Source organism: Rhineura floridana, chromosome 9 (genome assembly GCF_030035675.1).
Source record: "Rhineura floridana isolate rRhiFlo1 chromosome 9, rRhiFlo1.hap2, whole genome shotgun sequence".
NCBI lineage: Eukaryota > Metazoa > Chordata > Lepidosauria > Squamata > Rhineuridae > Rhineura > Rhineura floridana.
This window is the reverse complement of record NC_084488.1, coordinates 29969719-29994876: the sequence shown is the minus strand read 5'-3', so window position 1 is coordinate 29994876 and position 25158 is coordinate 29969719. Positions and strand designations below refer to the sequence as shown.

The window sequence follows — 25158 nt, the reverse complement described above, 5'->3', positions numbered from 1 at the left end:
ATAAGATGTAAGCTGTGCTCCATGAAAGACCCCGCTTCTGGCCCATAAAGGACCACGCTTCTGGCCTCAAAAGGACCCTGTTTCTGGCCCATGAAAGAAACAGGTTTTCACTCCAGCACCAAGTATAATGCAAGCTAAAGCATTGTGGGGCAGTTAACCACCAACAATGTCCTGTTCTCCTCAAACGGACAATAAAAGATGTAAGCTCTAGCCCATGAAGGACCCGGCTTCTGGCCCAGAAAGGACCCGCTTCTTGCTCATGAATGACCCCATTCTGGCACACAAAGGACCCCGCTGCTGACCCATAAAGGACCCTGCTTCTGACCCATAAAGGACCCCGCTTCTGGCCCATAAAGGAACCAGGTTGTTCCCCAAGCAACAAGTATAACCCAAGCCAAACCATTCTGCAGCAGTTAGCCACCAACAATGTCCTCTTTTCCTCACCCTGACAATAAAAAATGTAAGCTGAGGCCCGTGAAGGACCCCACTTCTGGCTCACAAATGACTCCGCTTCTGGCCCAGGAAAGAACCAGGTTTTCACTCCAGCACCAAGTATGAAGCAAGCTAAACCATTATGGGGCAGTTAACCATCCACAATGTCCTATTCTCCTCACCCTGACAATAAAAGATGTAAGCTGTGGCCCATGAATGGCCCCGCTTCTGGCCCATAAAGGACCCCGCTTCTCGCCTATGAAGGACCCAGGTTTTCGCCCCAGAACCAAGTATGATGCAAACTAAACCATTCTGGGGCAGTTAGCCACCAACAACGTCCGCTTTGCCTCACCCTGACAATAAAAGATGTCAGCTGTGGCCCATGAAGGACCCCGCTTCTGACCCATAAAGGATCTCGCTTCTGGCCCATAAAGCATCCCACTTCTGGCCCATAAATGACCCCATTTCCAGCCCATGAAAGAACCAGGTTTTCACTCAAGTGCAAAGTATGATGCAAGCTAAACCATTGTGGGGCAGTTAGCCACCAACAATGTCCTGTTCTCCTGATCCTCACAATAAAAGATGTAAGCTGTGCTCCATGAAAGACCCCGCTTCTGGCCCATAAAGGACCACGCTTCTGGCCCCAAAAGGACCCTGTTTCTGGCCCATGAGAGAAACAGGTTTTCACTCCAGCACCAAGTATAATGCAAGCTAAAGCATTGTGGGGCAGTTAACCACCAACAATGTCCTGTTCTCCTCAAACGGACAATAAAAGATGTAAGCTGAGGCCCGTGAAGGACCCCACTTCTGGCTCACAAATGACTCCGCTTCTGACCCAGGAAAGAACCAGGTTTTCACTCCAGCACGAAGTATGAAGCAAGCTAAACCATTATGGGGCAGTTAACCATCCACAATGTCCTATTCTCCTCACCCTGACAATAAAAGATGTAAGCTGTGGCCCACAAATGACCCTGCTTCTGGCCCATAAAGGACCCCGCTTCTCGCCTATGAAGGACCCAGGTTTTCGCCCCAGAACCAAGTATGATGCAAACTAAACCATTCTGGGGCAGTTAGCCACCAACAACGTCCGCTTTGCCTCACCCTGACAATAAAAGATGTCAGCTGTGGCCCATGAAGGACCCTGCTTCTGACCCAAAAAGGATCTCGCTTCTGGCCCATAAAGCATCCCACTTCTGGCCCATAAATGACCCCATTTCCAGCCCATGAAAGAACCAGGTTTTCACTCAAGTGCAAAGTATGATGCAAGATAAACCATTGTGGGGCAGTTAGCCACCAACAGTGTCCTGTTCTCCTCACCCTGACAATAAAAGATGCAATCTGTGGCCCATAAAGGACCCTGCTTCTGGCCCATAAAGGACCTTGCTTCTGGCCCACAAAGGACCCCACAACTGGCCTATGAAAGAACAAGGTTTTCACTTCAGCACCAGGAATGATGCAAGCTAAACCATTGTGGGGCAGTTAGCCACCAACAATGTCCTATTCTCACCCTGACAATAAATGATGTAAGCTGTGACCAATGAAGGACCCCGCTTCTGGCCCATAAAGGACCCCGCTTCTGGCCCATAAAGGACCTCGCTTCTGGCCCATAAAGGAACCAGGTTTTCGCCCCAGCACCAAGTATGATGCAAGCGAAAACATTGTGGGGCAGTTAGTCACTAAGAACGTCCTCTTTGCTTCACCCTGACAAGAAGAGATGTAAGCTGTGGCCCATAAAGCACCCCACTTCTGGCACATTAAGGACCCCACTTCTGGCCTATGAAGGAACCAGGTTTTCGCTCCAGCACCAGGTATGATGCAAGTTAAACTTTTGTAGGGCAGTTAACCATCAACAATGTCCTGTTCTCCTCACCCTGAGAAGAAAAGATGTAATTTGTTCCCCATGAAGGACCCAGATTCTGGCCCATAAGGGACCCTGCTTCTGGCCCATAAAGCACCCCGCTTCTGGCCCATGAAGGACCGAACTTATAGCCCATGAAAGAACCAGGTTGCACTCTGCCACCAAGTAGATGCAACCTAAACAATTGTAAGGCACTTAACCACCAGCAATGTCCTCTTCTCCTCATCCCCACAATAAAAGATGTAAACTGTGCCCCATGAAGGACCCCGCATGTGGCACATAAAGGACCCAGCTTCTACCCTATGAAGGAAGCGGGTTTTTGCCCCAGCACCAAGTATGATGCAAGCTAATGCATTGTGGGACAGTTAACCACCAACAATATCCTCTTTCCCTCACTGTGACAACAAAAGATGTAAGCTGTGCCTCATGAAGGACTCCACTTCTGGCCCATGAAGGACCCAGCTTCTGGCACATTAAGGACCCCGCTTCTGGCCTATAAAGGAACCAGGTTTTCGCCTCAGCACCAAGTATGATGCAAACTAAATCATTGTGGGGCAGTTAACCACCAACAATATCTCCTTTGCCTCACCATGACAATAAAATATGTAAGCTGCGCTCCTTGAAGGATCCACTTCTGGCCCATGAACGACCCCGCTTCTGCCCCATAAAGGAACTAGGTTTTCACCCCAGCACCAATTATGATGCAAGCTAAACCATTGTGGGGCAGTTAACTACCGACAACGTCCGCTTTGCCTCTCCCTGACAATAAAAGATGAAGGACCCCGCTTCAGGCCCATGAAGAACCCCATTCTGGCCCATGAAGGACCCGGCTACTAGCCCATAAACGACCCCGCTTCTGGCCCATAAAGAACTTCGCTTCTGGCACATACAGGATCCCACCTCTAGCCTATGAAGGAACTAGGTTTTTGCCCGACCCAAGCATGATGCAAGCTAAACCATTCTGGGGGAGTTAGACACCAACAACGTCCTCTTTGCCTCACCCTGACAATAAAAGATATAAGCTGTGGCACATGATGGACCCTGCTTTTCGCCCATGAGGGACCCCGCTTCTGGCCCATGAACAACCAGGCTTCTGGCCCATAAAGGACCCTGCTTCTGGGCTATGAAGGAACCAGGTTTTCAGTCCGGCACCAAGTATGATGCAAGCTAAACCATTGTAGGGCAGTTAGCCACCAACAACATCCTGTTCTCCTCACCCTGACAATAAAAGATGTAAGCTGTGCCCCCAATTGTAGCCCATAAAGGACCCTGTTTCTGGCCCAAAGCGGATCTCGCTTGTGCCCTACAAAGGACCCCGCTTCTGGCCTATGAAGGAACCAGGTTTTTGCCCCAGTACAAAGTATGATGCAAGCTAAACCATTGTGGGGCAGTTAGCCACCAACAACGTCCGCTGTGCCTCACCCTGACAATAAAACATGTAAACTGTGGCCTATGAAGGACCCTGCATCTGGCCCATAAAGGACCCCGCTTCTGGCCCATGAAGGACCCCACTTCTGGCCCATAAAGAAACCAGGTTTTCACCCCAGCACCAAGTATGATGCAAGCTAAACCATTGTTGGGCAGTTAACCACCAACAATGTCCTGTTCTCCTCATCCTGACAATAAAATATTTAAGCTGTGCCCCATGAAGGACCCTGTTTCTGACCCATAAAGGACCCCGCTTCTGGCCCATAAAGGACCCCAATTCTGGCCTATGAAGGAACCAAGTTTTTGCTCCAGCACGAAGTATGATGCAAGTTAAACCTTTGTAGGGAAGTTAACCATCAACAATGTCCTGTTCTCCTCACCCTGACAATAAAAGATGTAAGCTGTGCCCCATGAAGGACCCCGCTTCTGGCCCATAAAGGACCTCGCTTCTGGCACACAGAGAACACCGCTTCTGGCCTATCAAGGAAAGAGGTTTTTGCCCCAGCACCAAGTATGATGCAAGCTAAACCATTGTGAGGCAGTTAACCACCCACAACGTCCTCTTTGCCTCACTCTGACAATAAAAGATGTAAACTGTGCCCCATGAAGGACCCCGCTTCTTGCCTATAAAGGATCCCGCTTCTGGCCCATAAAGGACCCCACTTCTGACCCATAAAAGAACCAGGTTGCACTCTAGCACCAAGTAGATGCAAGCTAAACAATTGTGGGGCAGTTAACCACCAACAATATCCTCTTTGCCTCACTCTGACAATAAAAGATGTAAGCTGTGCCCCATGAAGGATTCCACTTCTGGCCCATGAAGGACGCCGCTTCTGGCACATTAAGGACCCTGCTTCTGCCCTATGAAGGAACCAGGTTTTTGCCCCAGTACCAAGTATGATGCAAGTTAAACCTTTGTAGGGCACTTAACTGTCAACAAGGTTTTGTTCTCCTCACCCAGACAAGATGTAATCTGTTCCCCATGAAGCACCCCGCTTCTGGCCCATAAAGCACCCCGCTTCTGGCCCATAAAGCACCCCGCTTCTGGCCCATAAAGCACCCCGCTTCTGGCCCATAAAGCACCCCGCTTCTGGCCCATAAAGCACCCCGCTTCTGGCCCATAAAGCACCCCACTTCTGGCCCATAAAGCACCCCACTTCTGGCCCATGAAAGAACCAGGTTGCACTCCGGCACCAAGTAGATGCATGCTGAACAACTGTAGGGCAGTTAACCACCAACAATGACCTGTTCTCCTCATCCTCACAATAAAAGATGTAAGCTGTGCCCCATGAAGGACCCCACTTCTGGCCTATGAAGGAAGCGGGTTTTTGACCCAGCACTAAGTATGATACATGCTAAACCATTGTGGGGTAGTTATTCACCAACAACATCCTCTTTGCCTCACCCTGACAAAAAAGATGCAAGCTGTGCCCCATGAAGGACCCCGCTTCTGGCCCATGAAGGATGCCACTTCTGGCCCATAAAGGACCCCGCTTTTGGCCCATAAAGGAACCAGGTTTTTGCCGCAGCACCAAGTATGATGCAAGCTCATGGGGCAGATACCCACCAACAACATCCTTTTGTCTCACCCTGACAATAAAAGATGTAAGCTGTGCCCCATGAAGGACCCTGCTTCTGGCTCATGAAGGATGCCACTTCTGGTCCATAAAGGACCCCGCTTCTGGCCTATGAAGGAACAAGGTTTTTGCCCCAGCACCAAGTATGATGCAAGATAAACCATTGTTGGGCACTAGCCACCAATAACATCCTTTTCGCCTCACCCTGACAATAAAAGATGTAAGTTGTGGCCCATGAAAGACCCCACTTCTGGCCCATAAAGAAACCCGCTTCTTGCCCATAAACGACCCTGTTACTGGCCCCGAAAGCACCCAGCTTCTGGCCCATGAAAGAACCAGGTTTTCACTCCAGCACCAAGTATGATGCAAGCAAAACCATTGTGCGGCAGTTAACTAACAACAATGTCCTGTTCTCCTTACCCTGACAATAAACTATGTAAACTGTGTCACATGAAAGGACCCTGCTTCTGGCCCATAAAGGACCCTGCTTCTAGGCTATGAAGGAACCAGGTTTTCGGTCCGGCACCAAGTATGATGCAAGCTAAAACATTGTGGGGCAGTTAACCACCAACAATGTCCTGTTCTCCTCATCCTCAGAATAAAAGATGCAAGCTGTGCTCCATGAAAGATCCCGCTTCTGGTCCATAAAGGATGCCGCTTCTGCCCATAAATGACCCCGCTTCTTGCCTATGAAGAACCCCATTCTGGCCCATAAAGGACCCCACTACTGGCCCATAAAGGACCCCACTTCTGGCCCATAAAGGAACCAGGTTTTCGACCCAGCACCAAGTATGATGTAAGCTAAACCATTGTAAGGCACTTAGCCACCAACAACATCCTCTTTGCCTCACCCTGACAAGAAAAGATGTAAGCTGTGCCCCATGAAGGACCCCAATTCTGGCCCATAAAGGACCCCGCTTCTGGCCCATAAAGAACCCCGCTTCTGCCCTATGAAGGAAGCGGGTTTCTGCCCTACCACCAAGTATGATGCAAGCTAAACCATTGTGGGAGAGTTAACCACCAACAATATGCTCTTTGCCTCACTCTGACAACAAAACATGTAAGCTGTGCCCCATGAAGGACTCCACTTCTGGCCCATGAAGGACCCCGCTTCTGGCACATTAAGGACCCCGCTTCTGCCCCAGGTTTTCACCTCAGCACCAAGTATGATGCAAGCTAAACCACTGTGGGGCAATTAACCACCAACAATATCCGCTTTGCCTCACCATGGCAATAAAAGATGTAAGACGTGCCCCATGAAGGATTCAACTTCTGGCCCATGATGGACCCCGCTTCCGGCACATTAAGGACCACGCTTCTGCCCTATGAAGGAACCAGATCTTCACCCCAGCACCAAGTATGATGCAATTTAAACCTTTGTAGGGCACTTAACCATCAAGAAGGTCTTATTCTCCTCACGCAGACAAGATGTTCCCCACAAAACACCCTGCTTCTGGCCCATAAAGGACCCCGCTTCTGGCCCATAAAGCACCCCGCTTCTGGCCCATAAAGCACCCCGCTTCTGGCCCATAAAGCACCCCGCTTCTGGCCCATAAAGGACCCCACTTCTGGCCCATAAAGGACCCCACTTCTGGCCCATGAAAGAACCAGGTTGCACTCCGGCACCAAATAGATGCATGCTAAACAACTGTAGGGCAGTTAAACACCAACAATGACCTGTTCTCCTCATCCTCACAATAAAAGATGTAAGCTGTGCCCCATGAAGAATCCCGCTTCTGGCCCATAAAGAACCTCGCTTCTGGCCTATGAAGGAAGCAGGTTTTTGACCCAGCACTAAGTATGATGGAAGTTAAACCATTGTGGGGTAGTTATCCACCGACAACATGCTCTTGTCCTCTCCCTGACAAAAAAGATGTAAGCTGTGCCCCATGAAGGACCCCGCTTCTGGCCCATGAAGGATGCCACTTCTGACCCATAAAGGATCCCGCTTTTGGCCCATAAAGGAACAATGTTTTTGCCCCAGCACCAGGTATGATGCAAAATAAACCATTGTGGGGCACTAGCCACCAACAACATCCTTTTCGTCTCACCCTGACAATAAAAAATGTAAGATGTGGCGCATGAAAGACCCCTCTTCTGGCACATAAAGGACCCTGTTACTGGCCCCTAAAGCACCCCGCTTCTGGCCCATGAAAAAACCAGGTTTTCACTCCAGTACCAAGTATGATGCAAGCAAAACCATTGTGCGGCAGTTAACTAACAACAATGTCCTGTTCTCCTCATCCTGACAATAAACTATGTAAGCTGTGTCACATGAAAGGACCCTGCTTCTGGCCCATGAGGGACCCCGCTTCTGGCCCATGAACAACCAGGCTTCTGGCCCATAAAGGACCCTGCTTCTGGGCTATGAAGGAACCAGGTTTTCGCTCCTGCACCAAGTACGATGCAAGCTAAAACATTGTGGGGCAGTTAACCACCAACAATGTCCTGTTCTCCTCATCCTCAGAATAAAAGATGTAAGCTGTGCCCCATGAAAGATACCGCTTCTGGTCCATAAAGGATGCCGCTTCTGCCCATAAAAGACTCCACTTCTTGCCTATGAAGAGCCCCATTCTGGCCCATAAAGGACCCCACTACTAGCCCATAAAGGACCCCAACTTTGGCCCATGAAAGTCCCCTCTTCTGCCCCATAAAGGAACCAGGTTTTCACACCAGCAGCAAGTATGATGCAAGCTAAACTATTGTGGGGCAGTTAACCACCCACAACGCCCGCTTTGCGTCACCCTGACAACAGAAGATGTAACCTGTGGCCCATGAAGGACCCTGCCTTTGGCCCATGAAGGACCCCATTTCGGTCCACAAAGGACCCCGCTTCTGGCCCATAGAGGACCCCACTTCTGGCCCATGAAAGAACCAGGTTGCACTCCGGCACCAAGTAGATGCATGCTAAACAATTGTAGGGCAGTTAACCACCAACAGCGACCTGTTCTACTCATCCTCACAATAAAAAATGTAAGCTGTGCCCCATGAAGGACCCCGCTTCTGGCCTATGAAGGAAGCGGGGTTTTGCCCCAGCACAACGTATGATGCAAGCTAAACCATTGTGGGGCAGTTAGCCACCAACAACGTCCACTTTGCCTCACCCTGACAATAAAAGATGTAAGCTGTGGCCCATGAAGGACCCTGCTTCTGGCCCATAAAGGAACCAGGTTTTTGCCCCAGCACCAAGTATGATGCAAGCGAAACCACTTTGGGACAGTTAGCCACTCCACACCAACTATGATGAAGGACCCCATTCTGGACCATAAAGGACCCCGCTACTGGCCCTTAATGGACCCTGCTTCTTGCCTATGAAGAAACCAGGTCTTTGCCCCAGCACCAAGTATGATGCAAGCTAAACCATTGTTGGGCAGTTATCCACCAACAATGTCCTGTTCTCCTCATCCTGACAATAAAAGATTTAAGCTGTGCTGTATGAAGGACCCTGTTTCTGGCTCATAAAGGACCCCACTACTGGCCCATAAAGGACCTTCCTTCCCATAAAGCACCCTGCTTCTGACCCATAAAGGACCCAACTTCTGGCCCATGAAAGAACCAGGTTGCACTCCGGCATCAAGTAGATGCATGCCAAATAACTATAGGGCAGTTAACCACCAACAATGTCCTGTTCTCTTCATCCTCACAATGATATGTAAGCTGTGCCCCATGAAGGACCCCGCTTCTGGCCCATGAAAGACCCCGCTTCTGACCCATGAAGGACCCCACTTCTGGCCCATGAAGGACCCCGCTTCTGGCCCTTGAAGGAACCTGGTTTTCACCCCAAAACAAGTATGATGCAAGCTAAACCATTATGGGGTAGTTAACCACCAACAACATGCTCTTGTCCTCTCCCTGACAATAAAACATGTAAACTGTGGTCCATGAAGGACCCCACGTCTGGCTTGTAAAGGACCCTACGTCTGGCCCGTGAATGACCCCTCTTCTGGCCCATGAAGTACCCCGCTTCTGGCCTATGAGGGACCCTGCTTCTGGCCCATGAGGGACCCCGCTTCTGGCCCATAAGGGACCCCGCTTCTGGCCCATGAAGGAACCTGGTTTTCACCCTAAAACAAGTATGATGCTAGCTAAACCATCATCAACTACAAAAACAACAACACATCATTGACATTGTCATATAAATCAATTATAATAATAACCATCATAATAACATCAACAACATCATTGTCAACATCATCATCATCAACATCAAGGTGGTGAGTAGATAAACTTTAATAACAACAACAACTCAAGTCACCAGCTTCAGCATCCTGGGCACCGTGGCGGGTGCAGCTTCTCTGAGAAGATTTACGTGACTGCATCAGCATCACCAGCAACATCATCAACATCAACATCACATCATAGTCATAGTAGTCAACATTGTCATCAACATCATAAACATGTCATTGTCATAATCAACATCAACAACATCCTCAACATCATCATCAACACATCATCATCATCAACACATCATCACCATCATTGTCATCGACATCATCATCAATATCAACATCAACATCAACATCAAGGCAGGGTATAAATAAACTTTAACATCCTCAACAACAAGATACTCAACAACAATGACAACAACATCAACATTATCACCAACATCAACACCAATATCAAGATAAATAAACTGTAACAATAACAATATCATCAACTCACTTTTGCAGGCTCGCCCTCATCCAGCAGGGCGGCAGGTGCAGCTTCTCCGAGAAGATCTTCATCGTCATCCTCAATAACAACATTAACAACATCAACATGAGCATCAACATCAACATCAACACGTCATCGTAATCGTCATTATCATCACTGTCGTCAATATTACCATCAACATCAACACGTCATCGTCATAGTCAACTTCAACATAAACAAACATCTGAAAAAATAACATCCTCAACAAAATCATCAACAGCAACCACAACAACGCGTCACCGTCAACATCAACAATAACATCCTCAAAAAGATCAACGTCATCAACATCAACATGAGCATAAACATCAAACTGTCATAGTCGTCAACATTGTCATCAACATCAACATCAACAACAATCTAATTGTCATTCTCAACATCAACAACATCCTCAACATCATCATCAACACATCATTATAGTCATCGACATCATCATCAACATCAAGGCAGGGTATCAAAAAACTATAACGTCCTAAACAACATCCTGAACAACAACATCCTGAACAACAGCATCCTGAACAACATCCTGAACATCATCAACAACATCAACATCAAGGCGGGGCATAAACTAATACCATCATCATCATCATCATCAGACAACAACATGAGCATCAATATTATCAAGATAAATAAACTATAACAATAATAATAATAATATTATCAACTAACCTTTGCAGGCTCGCCCTCATCCAGCAGTGTGGCGGGTGCAGCTTCTCCAAGAAGATCATCATCATCATCATCAATAACAGCATCAACAACATCAACATGGGCATCAACATCGACATCAACATCATCAACACGTCATCGTCATCGTCTTTATCATTTTCATTGTCAGTCGTCAATATTGCCATCAACATCAACACGTCGTCAACTTCAACATCAACATCTGAAACAATAACATCCTAAACAAAAACATCAACAATAATGCATCACCATCGTCAACGTCGACATCAACTACAGCATCCTCAACAAAAACATCATCATTATCAACAGCAACCACACGTCGTCATCATCATCATCATCATCATCGATATCCAGATAATCCATTTGATCCAGGAATCTCTGGAGCTGGGAGGCCACCACACACTGTATTACCTTGTCCAGAAATGGAATGTTGGACACTGGCTGATAATTATCCATTATAGAGGGATCCAGGGAGGGCTTTTTCAGGAACGTCCTTCCAACAGCCTCCTTTAGGCACATTGGAAATCTGCTTTGTTGTAGGGAGGCATTAACCACTCCCCTCACCCACTAATCTAGCCCCCTGTGACACTTTTAATGAGCTAGGAGGGGCAAGGGTCTAGCAGACATGTGGTGGCTCTCACCTCCCCAAGGATCCTGTCCACATCCTCGGTTTGTACAAATTGAAAAGAATCCATTATTATTGGGCGAACAGGCCAGAGCTACATCCCAAGACTGTATCAACAATAGCGTCCCTTCCAAATGATGTTCGCCAGGCCCCCTCTACAATGAGTTTCCGCCGGGCCATGAAGACCTGGCTCTTCAGGCAGGCCTTTGGGTGGGCTAGATTTTACCATTATCACTTTTAGATTTCAATGTTATTGTATTGGTGTCTCATTTTGTGTTATTTTATTCATTTTGTATGTCGCCCAGAGTGGCTGGATGGCCAGCCACATGGGCGACTAAAAAATCCAATAAATTAAATAAATTAAAAAATTAAATAGTGTCCAAGTCGGAACGAATCTGAGCAATTTTATCTGCAAAGTGCCATAAAAATTCTTGACAGCAGGCTGTTGAGTAGTCTGTATTACCCTCTCGAGCGTCAGAATGTAATAGACCCCTGACCACTCGAAACAGCTCCGCTGGACGGCTCCCAGCAGACAGAATGGTGGCAGAAAAGAATAATTTCTTTGCTGCCCACACTGCCATGGAGTAGGCCTTCAGATAGGCTTTAGGCCGTGTTCGGTCAGACTCGCTTCGAATCTTCCACCAATGTCGCTCTAGTCCCCGTCTTATAGGTTTCATCACCGCCAGCCCACCACTGGTTTGGCTCCACTCCATAATGTTGTGGAGGGCAGAGGGAGATATGGAGTGGGGAGGCAATTATGTCATTGGGGGAGATGGAAGTGCAACAGGGTGTTGGTTGCCCCCAAACTGTCTCCTCATTCAAATAGTCTGGATAGCTGCGGTGTCAGCTCCCCCAGGCTGAAAATGCTGCTTGTGAATGCCAGGTCAGTGAATGGCAAAACAATGGCCACTCAGGATTTGACCCTGGATGAGCACGCCGACCTGGCTTGTATCACGGAGACCTGGTTGGATGAAGCTGGGGGGGTTAATCTCTCCCAGCTTTGCCCACCAGGTTTTTCTGTGCAGCAGCAGGCAAGACCGGGGGCACAGGGAGGTGGAGTTGCACTAGTCTATCGTGATGCCATCCCCCTGACCAGATGCCCTCTCCCACAGTCTTCGGGGTTCAAATGTGTATATTTGAAGTTGGGTGGCCAGGACAGAATAGGGATTCTGTTGGTGTACCGCCCACCCCGCTGCTCAACAGTCTCCCTTCCTGAGCTAGCTGGGGTAGTCAGGGTTGGTGTTGGAGTCCCCTCGGCTTGTGGTATTGGGTGACTTCAACATCCATGCCGAGACTGCTCTGTCAGGAATGGCTCAGGATTTCATGGCCTCCATGGCAACCATGGGTCTGTCCCAAGTATTATCTGGCCCCACTCATGTCGCTGGTCACACTTTGGACCTTGTTTTCTGTGTTGGATGGGATGATGGTGATCTTGGTGTGGAGGAACTTTCTATAGTTCCATTGTCATGGACAGATCACTACCTGGTTGGGTTTAGACTCACTGGGACTCTGAACCTCTGCAGGGGTGGGGGACTGATTAGGATGGTCCGCCCCAGGAGGCTGATGGATCCGGATGGTTTCCTGATGGCTCTTGGGGATTTTCCTGTCACTGCGGCAGGTGATTCTGTCGAAGCCCTGGTTGACCTCTGGAATGGGGAAATGACCAGGGTGGTGGACACGATTGTTCCTGAGCGTCCCCTCTTATGGAGTGGAGCCAAACCAGCTCCCTGGTTTACCAGGGAGCTGGCGGCGATGAAACAAATAAGACGGGGACTAGAGCGATGTTGGCGGAAGACTCAGTGTGAGTCTGACCGAACATGGGTTAGAGCCTATCTGAAGCCCTACTCCGTGGCAGTGCGGGTAAGAAGAAACTTTTCTTTTCTGCCACCATTGCGTCTGCTGGGAGCCGTCCAGCGGAGCTCTTTCGAGTGGTCAGGGGTCTTTTAAACTCTGGCCCCCAGGAGGGTAATATAGACCACTCAACAGCCCACTGTCAAGAATTTGCACGGCACTTTGCAGATAAAATCGCTCAGATTCGCTCCGACTTGGATGCTAAAATTGATACAGTCTCAGGGGATGTAACTTTGGCTCCTGCTCGTCCAATAATAATGGATTCCTTTCAATTTGTAAAGCCCGAGGATGTGGACAAGATCCTTGGAGAGGCGAGAGCCACCACATGTCTGCTGGATCCTTGCCCTTCCTGGCTCATTAAAAGTGCTAGAGGGGGACTGGCCGAGTGGGTGAGGGGAGTAGTTAATGCCTCTTTACAACAAGGCAGAATTCCACCATGCCTAAAAGAGGCAGTTGTATGGCCTTCGTTGAAAAAGCCCTCCCTGGATCCCTCCATAATGGGAAATTATCAGCCAGTCTCCAACATTCCATTTTTGGGCAAGGTAATAGAGCGTGTGGTGGCCGCCCAGGTCCAGAGATTCTTGGATGAAACGGATTATCTGGATCCATTTCAGTCTGGTTTCAGGCCTGGTTACGGGACAGGGACAGCTTTGGTCGCCTTGGTGGATGACCTTCGCAGAGAGCTGGACAGGGGGAGTGTGTCCCTGTTAGTTCTCCTGGACCTCTCAGCAGCTTTCGATACCATCGACCATGGTATCCTTCTGGACCGCCTTGCTGGGATGGGACTTGGGGGCACCGTGTTACGATGGCTCCATTCCTTTCTGGAGGGACGAACTCAGAAGGTGGTGCTGGGGGACTCCTGTTTGACCCCTTGGCCATTGACCTATGGGGTCCCTCAGGGTTCAGTTTTGTCCCCCATGTTATTTAACATCTATATGAAACTGCTGGGAGAGGTTGTCCGGGGGTTTGGGGTTCGGTGCCATCAGTATGCAGATGACACCCAACTCTATTTCTCCTTTCTACCTAAAGCCAAGGAAGCTGTCCTGGTCCTGAACCAGTGCCTGGCATCAGTGATGGACTGGATGAGGGCGAACAAATTGAAACTAAATCCAGACAAGACGGAGGTGCTCCTGGTCAGTCGAAGGGCAGATCAGGGAATAGGGATTCAGCCTGTGCTCGATGGGGTTACACTCCCCCTGAAGACACAGGTTCGCAGTTTGGGTGTGCTCCTGGACTCTGCTCTGAACTTGGAGGCCCAGGTCTTGGCCGTGGCCAGGAGTGCCTTTGCCCATTTAAGACTAGTGCGCCAGCTGCACCCGTTCCTGGAAATGCCTGACTATGGTGATGCATGCCTTAGTTACATCCCGTTTAGACTACTGTAACGCGCTCTACATGGGGCTGCCTTTGAAGACTGTTCGGAAACTTAAACTGGTACAAAGAGCTGCAGCCAGAGTATTAACAGGGCCTGGTTACAGGGAACATACAACTCCCTTGTTACAACAGCTCCACTGGCTGCCGGTTTGTTTCTGGTCACAATTCAAAGTGCTGGTTTTGACCTTTAAAGCCCTATATGGCCCAGGTCCAGGCTATCTGTCAGACCGTATTCCCTATACGAGCCTGCCTAGGCCCTGAGATCTTCAGGAGAGGCCCTTCTCTCAGTCCCAACACCCTCGCAAGTGCGATTGGTCGGGACGCAAGATAGGGCCTTCTCGGTGGCTGCTCCTAAGTTCTGGAACTTCCTTCCTAGGGAGGCACGAATGGCCCCCTCCTTGCCATCCTTCCGTCAGCAAGTAAAGACTTTTTTATTCTGACAGGCTTTTGGGATAGAAGGTGTTTAGGATTGGGCTTTACAAGGCTTGTTTTAATGTTTTATATTATTATCTGTATTATTTTAGATTGTTTTTAGATTTTTAAGTACCTTTTATGGTTTTAAGGTTGTGCATAGTTTAATTGCATTTTAATTGTATGTTTTTCTATGTTTTTAACTACATGTAGTTTTATTTGTAAGCCGCCCTGAGTTCCAGTTTGGAAAAAGGGCGGGGTAAAAATAAAGTTTCAATCAATCAATCAATCAAGAGGGGACACTCAGGAGCTATCGTGTCCACCGCCCTGGCCAACATCAACAACATCATCATCAACATCAAGATCAACATCAACCCACTCACCAGTTTCAGCATCCTGGCCGCCATCACTGTTGCAGGTATGCCGTGGATCGCACTCATCCAGCAGGGTGGTGGGTTCAGCTTCTCCAAGAAGATCTACATGGCTGCATCAACAACATCAACATGATCATCATCAACAACAACATCAACAACATCATAGTATAGTGGCAAATCCAGAAGTGCAGGGTCCCCTCATGATAGTCATGCCACGGCCCCTTGCTCACTTGCTCTCGGTCGTCATCTCCACACTCCTCAAGTCCTTCCCGTGTGTGCCTTCTCGCACAACAACAAAAGTTCCTAGAAGCCAATCAGCATGGAAGGGGAGTGTGTTAGTTACAGAGTCTTCTCAGTGGCTCTCTTACTTCCTTTCACTCTAATTGGCTTCAATCAGCAGGAAAGAACAAGGAAGCATGTTAGAAGACTCTTCTCAATGGCCAACACACTTCCCTTTCATGCTGAATGGCTTGTAGGATGCTGAAGACATAGGGACCCTGCTCCTAAAAAAGTATGGGGTCTAAGACCCCTTGAGGCCCCATACAAATACATCCCTGGTCTTCAGTGTATGACAAAAGCTGTACAGTGAAGGTGCCAGACGCATCTCTGCAGGGAGAGAATTGCACAACTTAGGGCCTGCCACAAAGAATGCCCTTTCCTGGGTCACCACCAGCCAAACATCTGAGGGTGATGGAACTACCAAGAGGGCCACTTCTGCCAATCTCAACACCCTAGAGGGTCTGTAGGGAAGGAGATAGGCCCCAAATATCTGAAAGACCAAGTCATTTAAACACAAGCATAAGCACCTTGCATCAGGCCCAAAAAGAACCATAGTTGTCATCCTTCCAAGAATGCATCACCCTTGACCACTGATGTCATACCATCTAGGGCTGATGGGAGTTGGAGTCCAACAACATCTGGAGGGCACAAGGTTCCCTATCCCTGGCCTAAGAGAGATGCTGCAACCTAGGACTCTGTAGGTGACCACATGGGGGCACACTTGCACAGCAACAGGGGCTCCCCATTCTAACCCCTGGGAATCCCTCTGCCTTCTGCATCAATAGATTTCTACTCAGATGCGATAAGGCTCAGGTTGAAAGTCTCACTGCTGGGAAGCGAAGGCAGAAAAACACCTTCCCACAGTCCCACCATTGAGGTCAATCCCTACTGTAAAAAACAAACTGGAGGGGGAGGAAGAGGGGGATCACTGCAGCATTCAAATTTCCTGAAGCATCGCACCATCGCGGTGTCCTGTTGGCCTTTGCAGAAGCTGAATTAAACATTAGCAACTCTATTTGGGTCAGCCTCACGTTCCTACATAAGCAGAACTCTTCCAAGGAAAGAGAAACGCTGCCTTTGAGCAAGCGAGACATCCACTTACCAGAGACAGAAAGGACATTTGGTCCCTGACTGAACAATTAGGATAGCCAAAGGCCCTGTTCACACGTTACAGTCAATAAGTGTACAGTCTGTGTATCCGGGTACACAAGTTGTTGGGCTGTATACTCGTACAGTTATTCACATGTAACATTCAACGAGTGTACAGTCTATGTACCTAGGTACACAAGTAGCTGGGCTGTACACTCGTACAGTTATTCACATGTAACATTCAACGAGTATACAGTCTGTTATATACACATTTGCTGCCAGAGAAAGAACATGGCTTCAATGACACTTATTAAATGCGCCATTGAAGCAATTCCCTTTTACTGGCAACAAGGCAAGGCATGCTGGGTCTGTTATACTTCCTGAAACTGTTGCCTATCAAGGGGTACCTTCAATAGAAAGAGTGTTGGCAGAAACAGGAATGTAGTTTTACTCTTTTCATTTCCCCTGCAGATTCTTAAGTTTTTAAAATCAAAACCCCAACTTTTAAAAAGAAAATACTAACCTGTAACTATCATAATTATAGTTATTAAAATATTGCATTTTTCATTGCCCGTTATTAGAGTATGTATGGTTTTTGATGTAGGCTTTCATAAAACAATCCTATACATGTCTATACAGTTCTATAGAGATCAATAGGACTTACTCATAGATAAATCTGTGAAAGTGCAGACCTAAATATATTGAATATTTATATATGAAAATATTTTGAGGAAGGGGCTGCAACAAAAACAAGCTGCTTAAAAGAGTATAAACTGAAACTATTCTTCCAACATGGTACACCTGATTCTTTCTTGAGGATATCATGCGTTTTAATACACAAAACTACATTCAAAATATAAATGTGGGGAAAATTCTTTATCACTTGGGCTTTCCAGCCTACTGCTCCCACTGTAACATACTCTGTCCCCTGGAAAGCCCTTCCTGGTATTTGGGAAACAGGAAAGCTCTGGGATGTGGTTTTTATGTTTTTTCAGTAGAAATGTTTGTAGCTCAGTATCAAAGTGATCATCCGTATCTCTTTTTATGACCTATGTCAGTGGTTCCCAACCTTTATGGGTACAGAACCCCCTTTATAAGCTCAAAAAATTTTGTGACCTCCCTCCAGGAAGGCAGCTTGGCTGCCAGGAAGGAAGGGGGAAAGCAGCCTTTCCTTGCAGCCTTGCTTCTTGTTGCTTCACTAAAAGCCCTCTAATCTGAGTAAGGGCATCAGCAGCAGTGGTAGTGTGAGGAGACGGCAGTCAGTGGTAGTAATTCCCTCTTCTTTCTGGTAGCCTCACCCTCAGCCTCCTTTGGTGTCTGCCATGCATTTTATACCTTTGGTGCGCCTGAAAGATGCTCTAGCACTTCAGCAAAAGTCCTCCCCTCTCATTTAGAGCAAGGAGGTATCATTGCAGTGGCAGTGGGGAGCAGACAATGTCCAAGGAGTGAAGACTTTTTTAAAAAATTAATAATTAATTTCTTTACTATTTGCAGCCCCCTCTGGATTACTTCGCGGCCCCCAGGTTGGGAACCGCTGATCTATGTCATAATATTTAGCTTTTGGATAGCACTTTAAATGCAGGGTGGGCAGAAAGTAGATCAAAATGTATTGGTGTATCTCAGGATGACTCACAGAAGATCAGTGAGGATTTCAGACTCCTGTTTCACAATGAAAACAAGAAAATGACCACCCCACCATTATACTGCTGAAATGAAAAAGTGGGGGGTAATCAGAGTGGATTTTCGTGTGGAAATACTGTGAGCTGAGTTCAATTTTGGAACTCAAAACAAATTCCTCGGCTAAGAATTATTTAACTCTAAGTGCATGTATTTTGTGGCTTGCTCTGGTTGGTGGATCTTGGGTTTTTGTAATAATAATAATAAAATCAATACAAAAAAACTGAAGTTTAACCATTCTGATCTAGAGTATTAGATCCTGATCTAGTCTAACCATGAAGTCCAACCATCCTAACCATAGAGTATTTGCCACCCTGGGCTCCTGCTGGGAGGAAGGGCAGGATACAAATCAAATAATAAATACATACTAAAATATTGCAACCCTACAAGGCAGGTTTGTGTTACCATAAAACCATGTGATGCAGCTACTTCTGACAGCAGTTTCTAATAAAGGCAGCCATTATCGTGTTTGACCATCAGGTGTGTATAATTTGGATGCATGACACTTGACACAGAAGGTAAGAGCTGCATAGAGATGAGCAAATCCACAATTTTTTTCTTCTCAATTTCTGGATACACAGTAGAAAGGTGACATTGCTTTTTTGAGAATGCCTTCTTTGGCAATGTTTTGAAGAGTCTTACCTCTGCTATTGTAGTTTCATTCTTGCAAGCACTCCTTTGAACCATGCTACAACAACCCTGCAAGGTAGGTCTGTGCCCATACAAATGATTTAGTGCAGGGATGGCCAGAAGATAGACTGTAATCTATTGGTAGATCCCTGGGAGATTTGCAGTCAATTGGCAAGCGCTTCTGGCTTCCAGTTGTTTAACAATAGCAACAAAAGGGCACACATCCGTTTGGAAATTTGACAACTGAAATTAAGAATACTTGTGGAAAGTAGGAATAGATCTATGTGTGAAAAGACTGTGAGCTCATCTCAGTTCTGATAACCCTGTGCTCAGCAGCTTTGCAGAGAAACCATTTTCTTTCATTCTAGATGTATGTCTTTTGCAGCTGGCTGCAGTTGGTGGTTCTTGAGGGTTTAGCAAAACACAGGGTGGATCCCAGACTCTGCAATAGCAGTGCTTTCTCAGTAATGGCAGCATTGCCACTCACTGAATGGCAAGTTCAGAGCTGGTGACACCACCATCCTGCAGCAGGTGGGCACACACCTGCAAACTTGTGCTGCATTCCACCAAAGTACTCCCAACTTTGCCATCTGTGTGCCACTGCCATTCTCTCTTCCCCCCCCCCCCATGTATCACTGCTGACCTATGTCATCAAATTATTGGAAGAGTCTTGGCCATATTTCTATTTCTTGACCTTTAGGAGGAAATAGAAAGCACACAACAGAACTTACCTTACCATTGATTTCAATAGGTTTTAAAAGACCAAGGAAGAAAAGTATAGTGGGTAATTTATATTGGATTTATAGAGGTACTGTAGTGTACAAGTTCTGCAAAGGCCAGTGTGGTGTAGTGATAAGAGTACTGGGCTAGGGCCTGGGAGACCTGGATTCAAACCCTCATTCAGCCATGAAACTTACTGGGTGACTTTTGGGCTAGGCACCTTCTCAACCTAAAGTACCTCATAGGGCTATTCTGAGGTGCTGTGTGTACGTATGCCACACTGAGTTCTTTGCAAGAAAGTTGAGATGTAAAGGAAGTAAGGCATTAAATAAGAGTAAGGCTACAATCCTTTGCACAATTACTTGAGAAATTATATATATAATTTCTGAGCAATGTGTTCCCTAGCCATTAAGTTATTTTATTATTGCAGTTGTGGTAGCAGTTATTATTCATTACCTGAACAGGGGGGTTGGAGCAAGTTTTGGAATCTATTTGTGGCACTATCCTGAAAAGTAGGTGTACTAGTAACAAGCAACAGTAAGAGTCACATAATGACACATTATGCATTGTCTGCATCCCAGTGGGAAAGCCATACGAGGCACCTGGCTACCACTGCCGTGGCCATAGCCCTGGCTGCAAATTGTGAGGAATCATGGTATTTACTTCAGGAGTAAGCCTCATTAAACTCAGTGGGACTCATTTCTAGGTAAACATGGCTAGGACTGGCCTGGTCTGGCCTGGCCTGTGAGCAGACACAGAGGCAAACTCTTTCCCCTCCCTTTCTCTGCCCCCCCAACTGTTTCTTTTAATGGGTTGGAATCCTAATCCTTCTTACCTGGGAGTAAGTCCCACCAAACTGAATGGGATTTACTTTAGAGTAAGCATGGGGTTAGGATTGTACTAGGAATGTAATCAAACTTAATTTTGTAAAAATTAACAATGTAAGTCCTTGCCTAGCTCTAGCTTCTCTGACAGAACACTTGCTTTTCTTAGGCAATCCTAACTCCACTTACCTGTGAGTAAGCCCCATAAAACTAAGTGAGACTTACTTTTGAGTAATGTTTTTAGAATTATATTGTGAGCCCTCAGAATCTCTGCCCTTCTTTCTCTTCGCTTTTGTTAGGTCCAAACCCAACACGCAAGCTGTCCTGTCTACCCCAACTCGCTTATTACACCTGGGAAGAGTGCGGAGCTGAGTACAAATGAACCCACTATCAGAGATCAAGTAACACGACACAAAACCTTTGCAAAGGGGACCCAATACTTACTCGCCGAAGCAGGCCAGCATGGGAACCTCGTTTATTGGTGGTCAAGGGTTTATATAGGCTTACCCCGAAGTTTACAATATCGGGTTCACGTCATAAAATATAAAGAAACAATTGCTAACTGCCATAGCTTTAGGGCATATCCAAAAGGAGGTAAAGGGGTACAGGGGGAAGGACAAAGTGGAAACATCAAGACTATCTCTTAGACTCTTTGTCCGCATATTTTGCATGTCCTTGAGATAAGCACTATGCAGAAACAGACAAAGGCAGATGAGAAGAGGAGGTCCAGTTGCAACCGGGCGCCCCCTAAACCAAACACAGACATGGTATCATTCTTTCTTACATATCAAAAGGGAGTGATACAACTCAAGGATATGAGGGGCAATGGAACAGCATTTGACATTTCTATGTAAGGCACATTAGCAGCAATAAGCAAGGCCACAAGCATACATGAGATACAGAAATGCATAGTAGGGAAGGTTCCAGCTTAAACCGGCTTTTATTATGCGAGCCACTGGAATGTAGGTAAGGGTCAGGTCACCAGGAAATAAACCGACATTTTATATCAAAAGTCAAATAAAGGCCACTTTGGTTCTATTTCCCATAAAGCTCAAGCTGGTTTAGTTAGGACAAGTGAACTATAGTTTTACAAGCACTGGGGATTTCAATTCAAACACAACACTTTCTTTCTGATTACTGCTTCCTTCTGCCCTTCTCTCAAGAAAGCAGTTTTCACTTGTCTGAGCCCACAAGAGGCTTAAACTCCATTTAAGTTTGTAAAACAAATTTATTTTTTAAACCTACCTCTAGCTTCCTGACAAGTCTCTCTCACATTTTTAGTCACTCCATTTACCTGGGAGTAAGCCCCACTGAACTCAGTGGGATTTACTTCTGAGTAGACATTTTTAAAACTCAAATGTGAATTCTCCAACGCTTTCCCTCTCCCCCATTTTTTTCTCCTTCCTTCCCTCAAACTCAATCACTACCAGCACACAGAAGCATTGCACTCAATGGGACTTACTTCTGAGTAGACTTCTTTAAAATTGCAGTGAGTCCTTCAAAGCTCCCCTCCCTTTTTTTGCCTCTTTCCTTCCCTCAAGCTCATTTGTTGCTTCAGGCTGGTCTCCCCTCTTTCTTGCCCTTGCCTCCATTTTAGCTTTATTCCTCTTTCCCGCTCCGTGGCTCCAGCAACTGACATTTCCTTGAGCTCATTTCTGATTGGCTGCTTCTGGAATGAAGGCTCAGGCTGTCCCCGGGGAGAAAAACTAATTGCTCACGATCAGCTCCACGTGGACAGCATGCAGGGAGAATCACCACATGAGCAGAAGACGTCTTTTTTCAGGGTACCTGTACACGTGGTGATTTTTGAAATCACCATGTGTAGACTCTTTCTCAAGAGCAGCTGTACCCAGGTACAGGGGGCTTCTACCTGGGTACAGAGTAACGTGTGAATACCCCCTTAGAGTTGAACGAATAAGGCAGCTTTGGTCTGGGAAGAACGGGCATTAGCCAGAAGATGATACAGGGCAACCAGTTAAGACCAGGTTGAACACAGGGCAACCACAGCAGAATTAAGAGTCTGTTCTCCAGCTGATATAGGTTTTGCCAAGTAAAAGCTGAGTCACACACTTGAGAAAAGCAACCTACCCTGTTCTGAGCTTCTACGATTCTGGGGGCCTATGTTGATTGATCCTTGTGGGAAACTGGCAGCCCTCCAGAAGGTTGCACTACAGCTCCCATCATCATCACCCCTACCTGCTGGCCATGCTAGCTGCTGGGGCTGAGGGACACTGGAATCAAGCAACACCCGAAGGGTCTCCCACTACCACTGGCATAGGAAAGATGAAACTAGATGGAGTAATGGCCTGGCTCTGTAGAAAACAGCTTTCTGTTTGTTATAATCATCATAATCATAATATAGTTTATATCCCAGCCTTCCTCCTGAAGGAGCCCAGGGCAGCAAACATGAACAAAACAATTCATCAGAAAAAATAAAAGCAGACTAAAAACATTCTAAAATGCCATTACAGTTAAAAAGATTCTAAAACACTTCCTAAAAAAACACCAAAAAACATTCTTTCAGCAGTGACCTTTTGGATGCCAGTAAAACTCCAAGGGATGCCTTCAGGGGCTGGGGTCCCAGTTACAGAAGATATAAAGTTTCACCAAAGTACTCACCCAACGAGAGCAGGGTTGCAGATGTAGCACAGGCCAAACAAACCAAGGTCAAGCACAGCCCAGAGAAACAGTTTAGGTCCAAATGTGATCCAGAGACAAAGCCAGGTAACACCGCAAGGTCAATAACACAGGACATTCAGGCAAGACACAATTCAACAAGGCAGGAAGACTAATCACAAGCTAGAGACCAGAAACCTGTGTTGCTTCCAAAAGCTGGCATGTTCAAAGGGGAGGCCTTATGTCCTCTGGCATTCTAAACCACACCCTAACCACAGCTACAGATAGTGGAGGAGTATCAATTATTACTTACTCACTCCTTACTCATGAGTAGACCAATGAATCAGGTTTCATGGACACATACCTTGCCATCACTCTTCAGCCTGGACCCGAAGGTTCTTGCACCATCACTCTAGAGCAGCCTTTCCCAACCTTTAGGCCCCCAGATGTTGCTGGACAACAACTCCCATCAGCCCCGTCCAGCATGGCCAATGGTCAGGAATGATGGGAACTGTAGTTCAGCAACATCTGGGGACCCAAAGGTTGGGAAAGGCTGCTCTAGAGGATGCGGGAGGCAATTCCGTAAGAATGTAAGAAGAGCCTGCCGGATCAGGCCAAAAGGACCCATCTAGTCCAGCCTCATGTTCTCACAGTGGCCAACCAGATGCCCCAATGGGATGCTGGCAGCGATGAAATGCTGAAGCGATATGCCCAAAGAATAAGGCGCCAAACAATCCAGAATGCCCTCGAACATAGAATAACGACGGACAACAACAGTTATGTATAGATGGATCTTTACTGATCCCCAAGACAAAAGTTACTTGATAATACAATTCTCTTACTCCGACTAACATCCCCGACACCTTGAGATTTGTCTCCCAAGGCTTTATACACTTTTGGTTCAGTGCCAGCTGCAGTTTGTCCTTGGACAGCTGCACAGTTTTAACCCATTACTTGTCTTTCTGGAAACACTTCACTGTCCAGAAGCCTACAGCTCCCACCTTTCCATAAAGACAATATACAGTTTAATACACGGTTTTCAAACATAATTCTCATTTGTTACATTCATGTTACATTTGTTCATTTTGGTTAGGTTTATTACAAGTGAAATATGCAGTTCCTTCTTCCACCTTTATTTCGTTTTGGGCTTGTATTGAACTAACGTGAAATCTTTCAGGTGGTTTACCTAAGTTTTCCCTTGTTGATCTTCTTAGTGTCATGTGAGTTTCAGTCTCTGGTGTGCTATTTGCGGTAGGACTAGCAAGAGTTTGTTCTATCTCCTCTTGTTTTATTCCTGTCTCTATTTCTGTGTTTTCGTTATCGCTCTGAGTGTTTTCTAGTTCAACATACACAGTTTTATCCCATTCTTGTTCTTGGGCTTTGACACTCCTACTTAGCACAACCCTGCTTTGTTTCGGTAACCAGACTCGATAATATGCATTCTGGAACCCTACCATATATCCTTTGTCTGCTCTGTGAGCCAATTTCCCATTGCGTTTCCCCTTTGGAATATGCACCCAGCATTTTGCTCCAAACCTCACAATGTGTTGTAATTTGGGTTTCTTCCCATGTAGACGTTCATATGGTGACATGTTGAGTACTCCATGAAACAACCTATTTTGTGTATAGTTTGCGTATAACACACATTCTCCCCAAAATGCTTTCTGTAGCTCTGAGTCTTTTAACATGGCTCTCATGGCATCCTGCAGAGTCCTATTTTTTCTCTCTGCTATGCCGTTCTGAAATGGGGAAAATGGGGCTGTTAATGCATGTTCTATTCCTTTCTGTACTAGATACTGTTCAAATGATTTCCCAGTGAATTCCCCACCTTGGTCTGAGCGTATTTGTCGTATGTGTTTGCCATGCTACACTTCAATTTTCTTTATGAACTGTTTCAATTTCCCTTCTGCTTCATCCTTAGATTTCAACAAATAAACAGTACAGAATCTGGTATAATCATCGACTATTACAAGATAATATTTCGCTCCACCCTGTGATCTCTGAAAGGGTCCTGCCAGATCAA

The 25158-nt window shown here is 46.6% G+C and overlaps 1 protein-coding gene across 4 annotated transcripts in view; it reads right to left on the bottom strand.

The window, feature by feature from the left end:
* CWH43 (cell wall biogenesis 43 C-terminal homolog) overlaps nucleotides 1–25158 on the bottom strand; it is a 56331-nt gene that overhangs the window by 15139 nt on the left and 16034 nt on the right. For 2 of the 4 annotated variants that reach the window (XM_061583303.1, XM_061583302.1), the window contains exons 2-3: nucleotides 15310–15410; nucleotides 10654–10886 (exon numbers count right to left, since the gene is read on the bottom strand). In XM_061583303.1, coding sequence (XP_061439287.1) covers nucleotides 10654–10886; nucleotides 15310–15366 — 290 coding nt within the window. In that variant the 5' untranslated portion in view covers nucleotides 15367–15410. Of the gene's footprint in view, nucleotides 1–10653; nucleotides 10887–15309; nucleotides 15411–21981; nucleotides 22077–23138; nucleotides 23210–25158 lie in introns of those variants that run through there. The other 2 variants (XM_061583305.1, XM_061583304.1) reach the window with 2 other exon arrangements.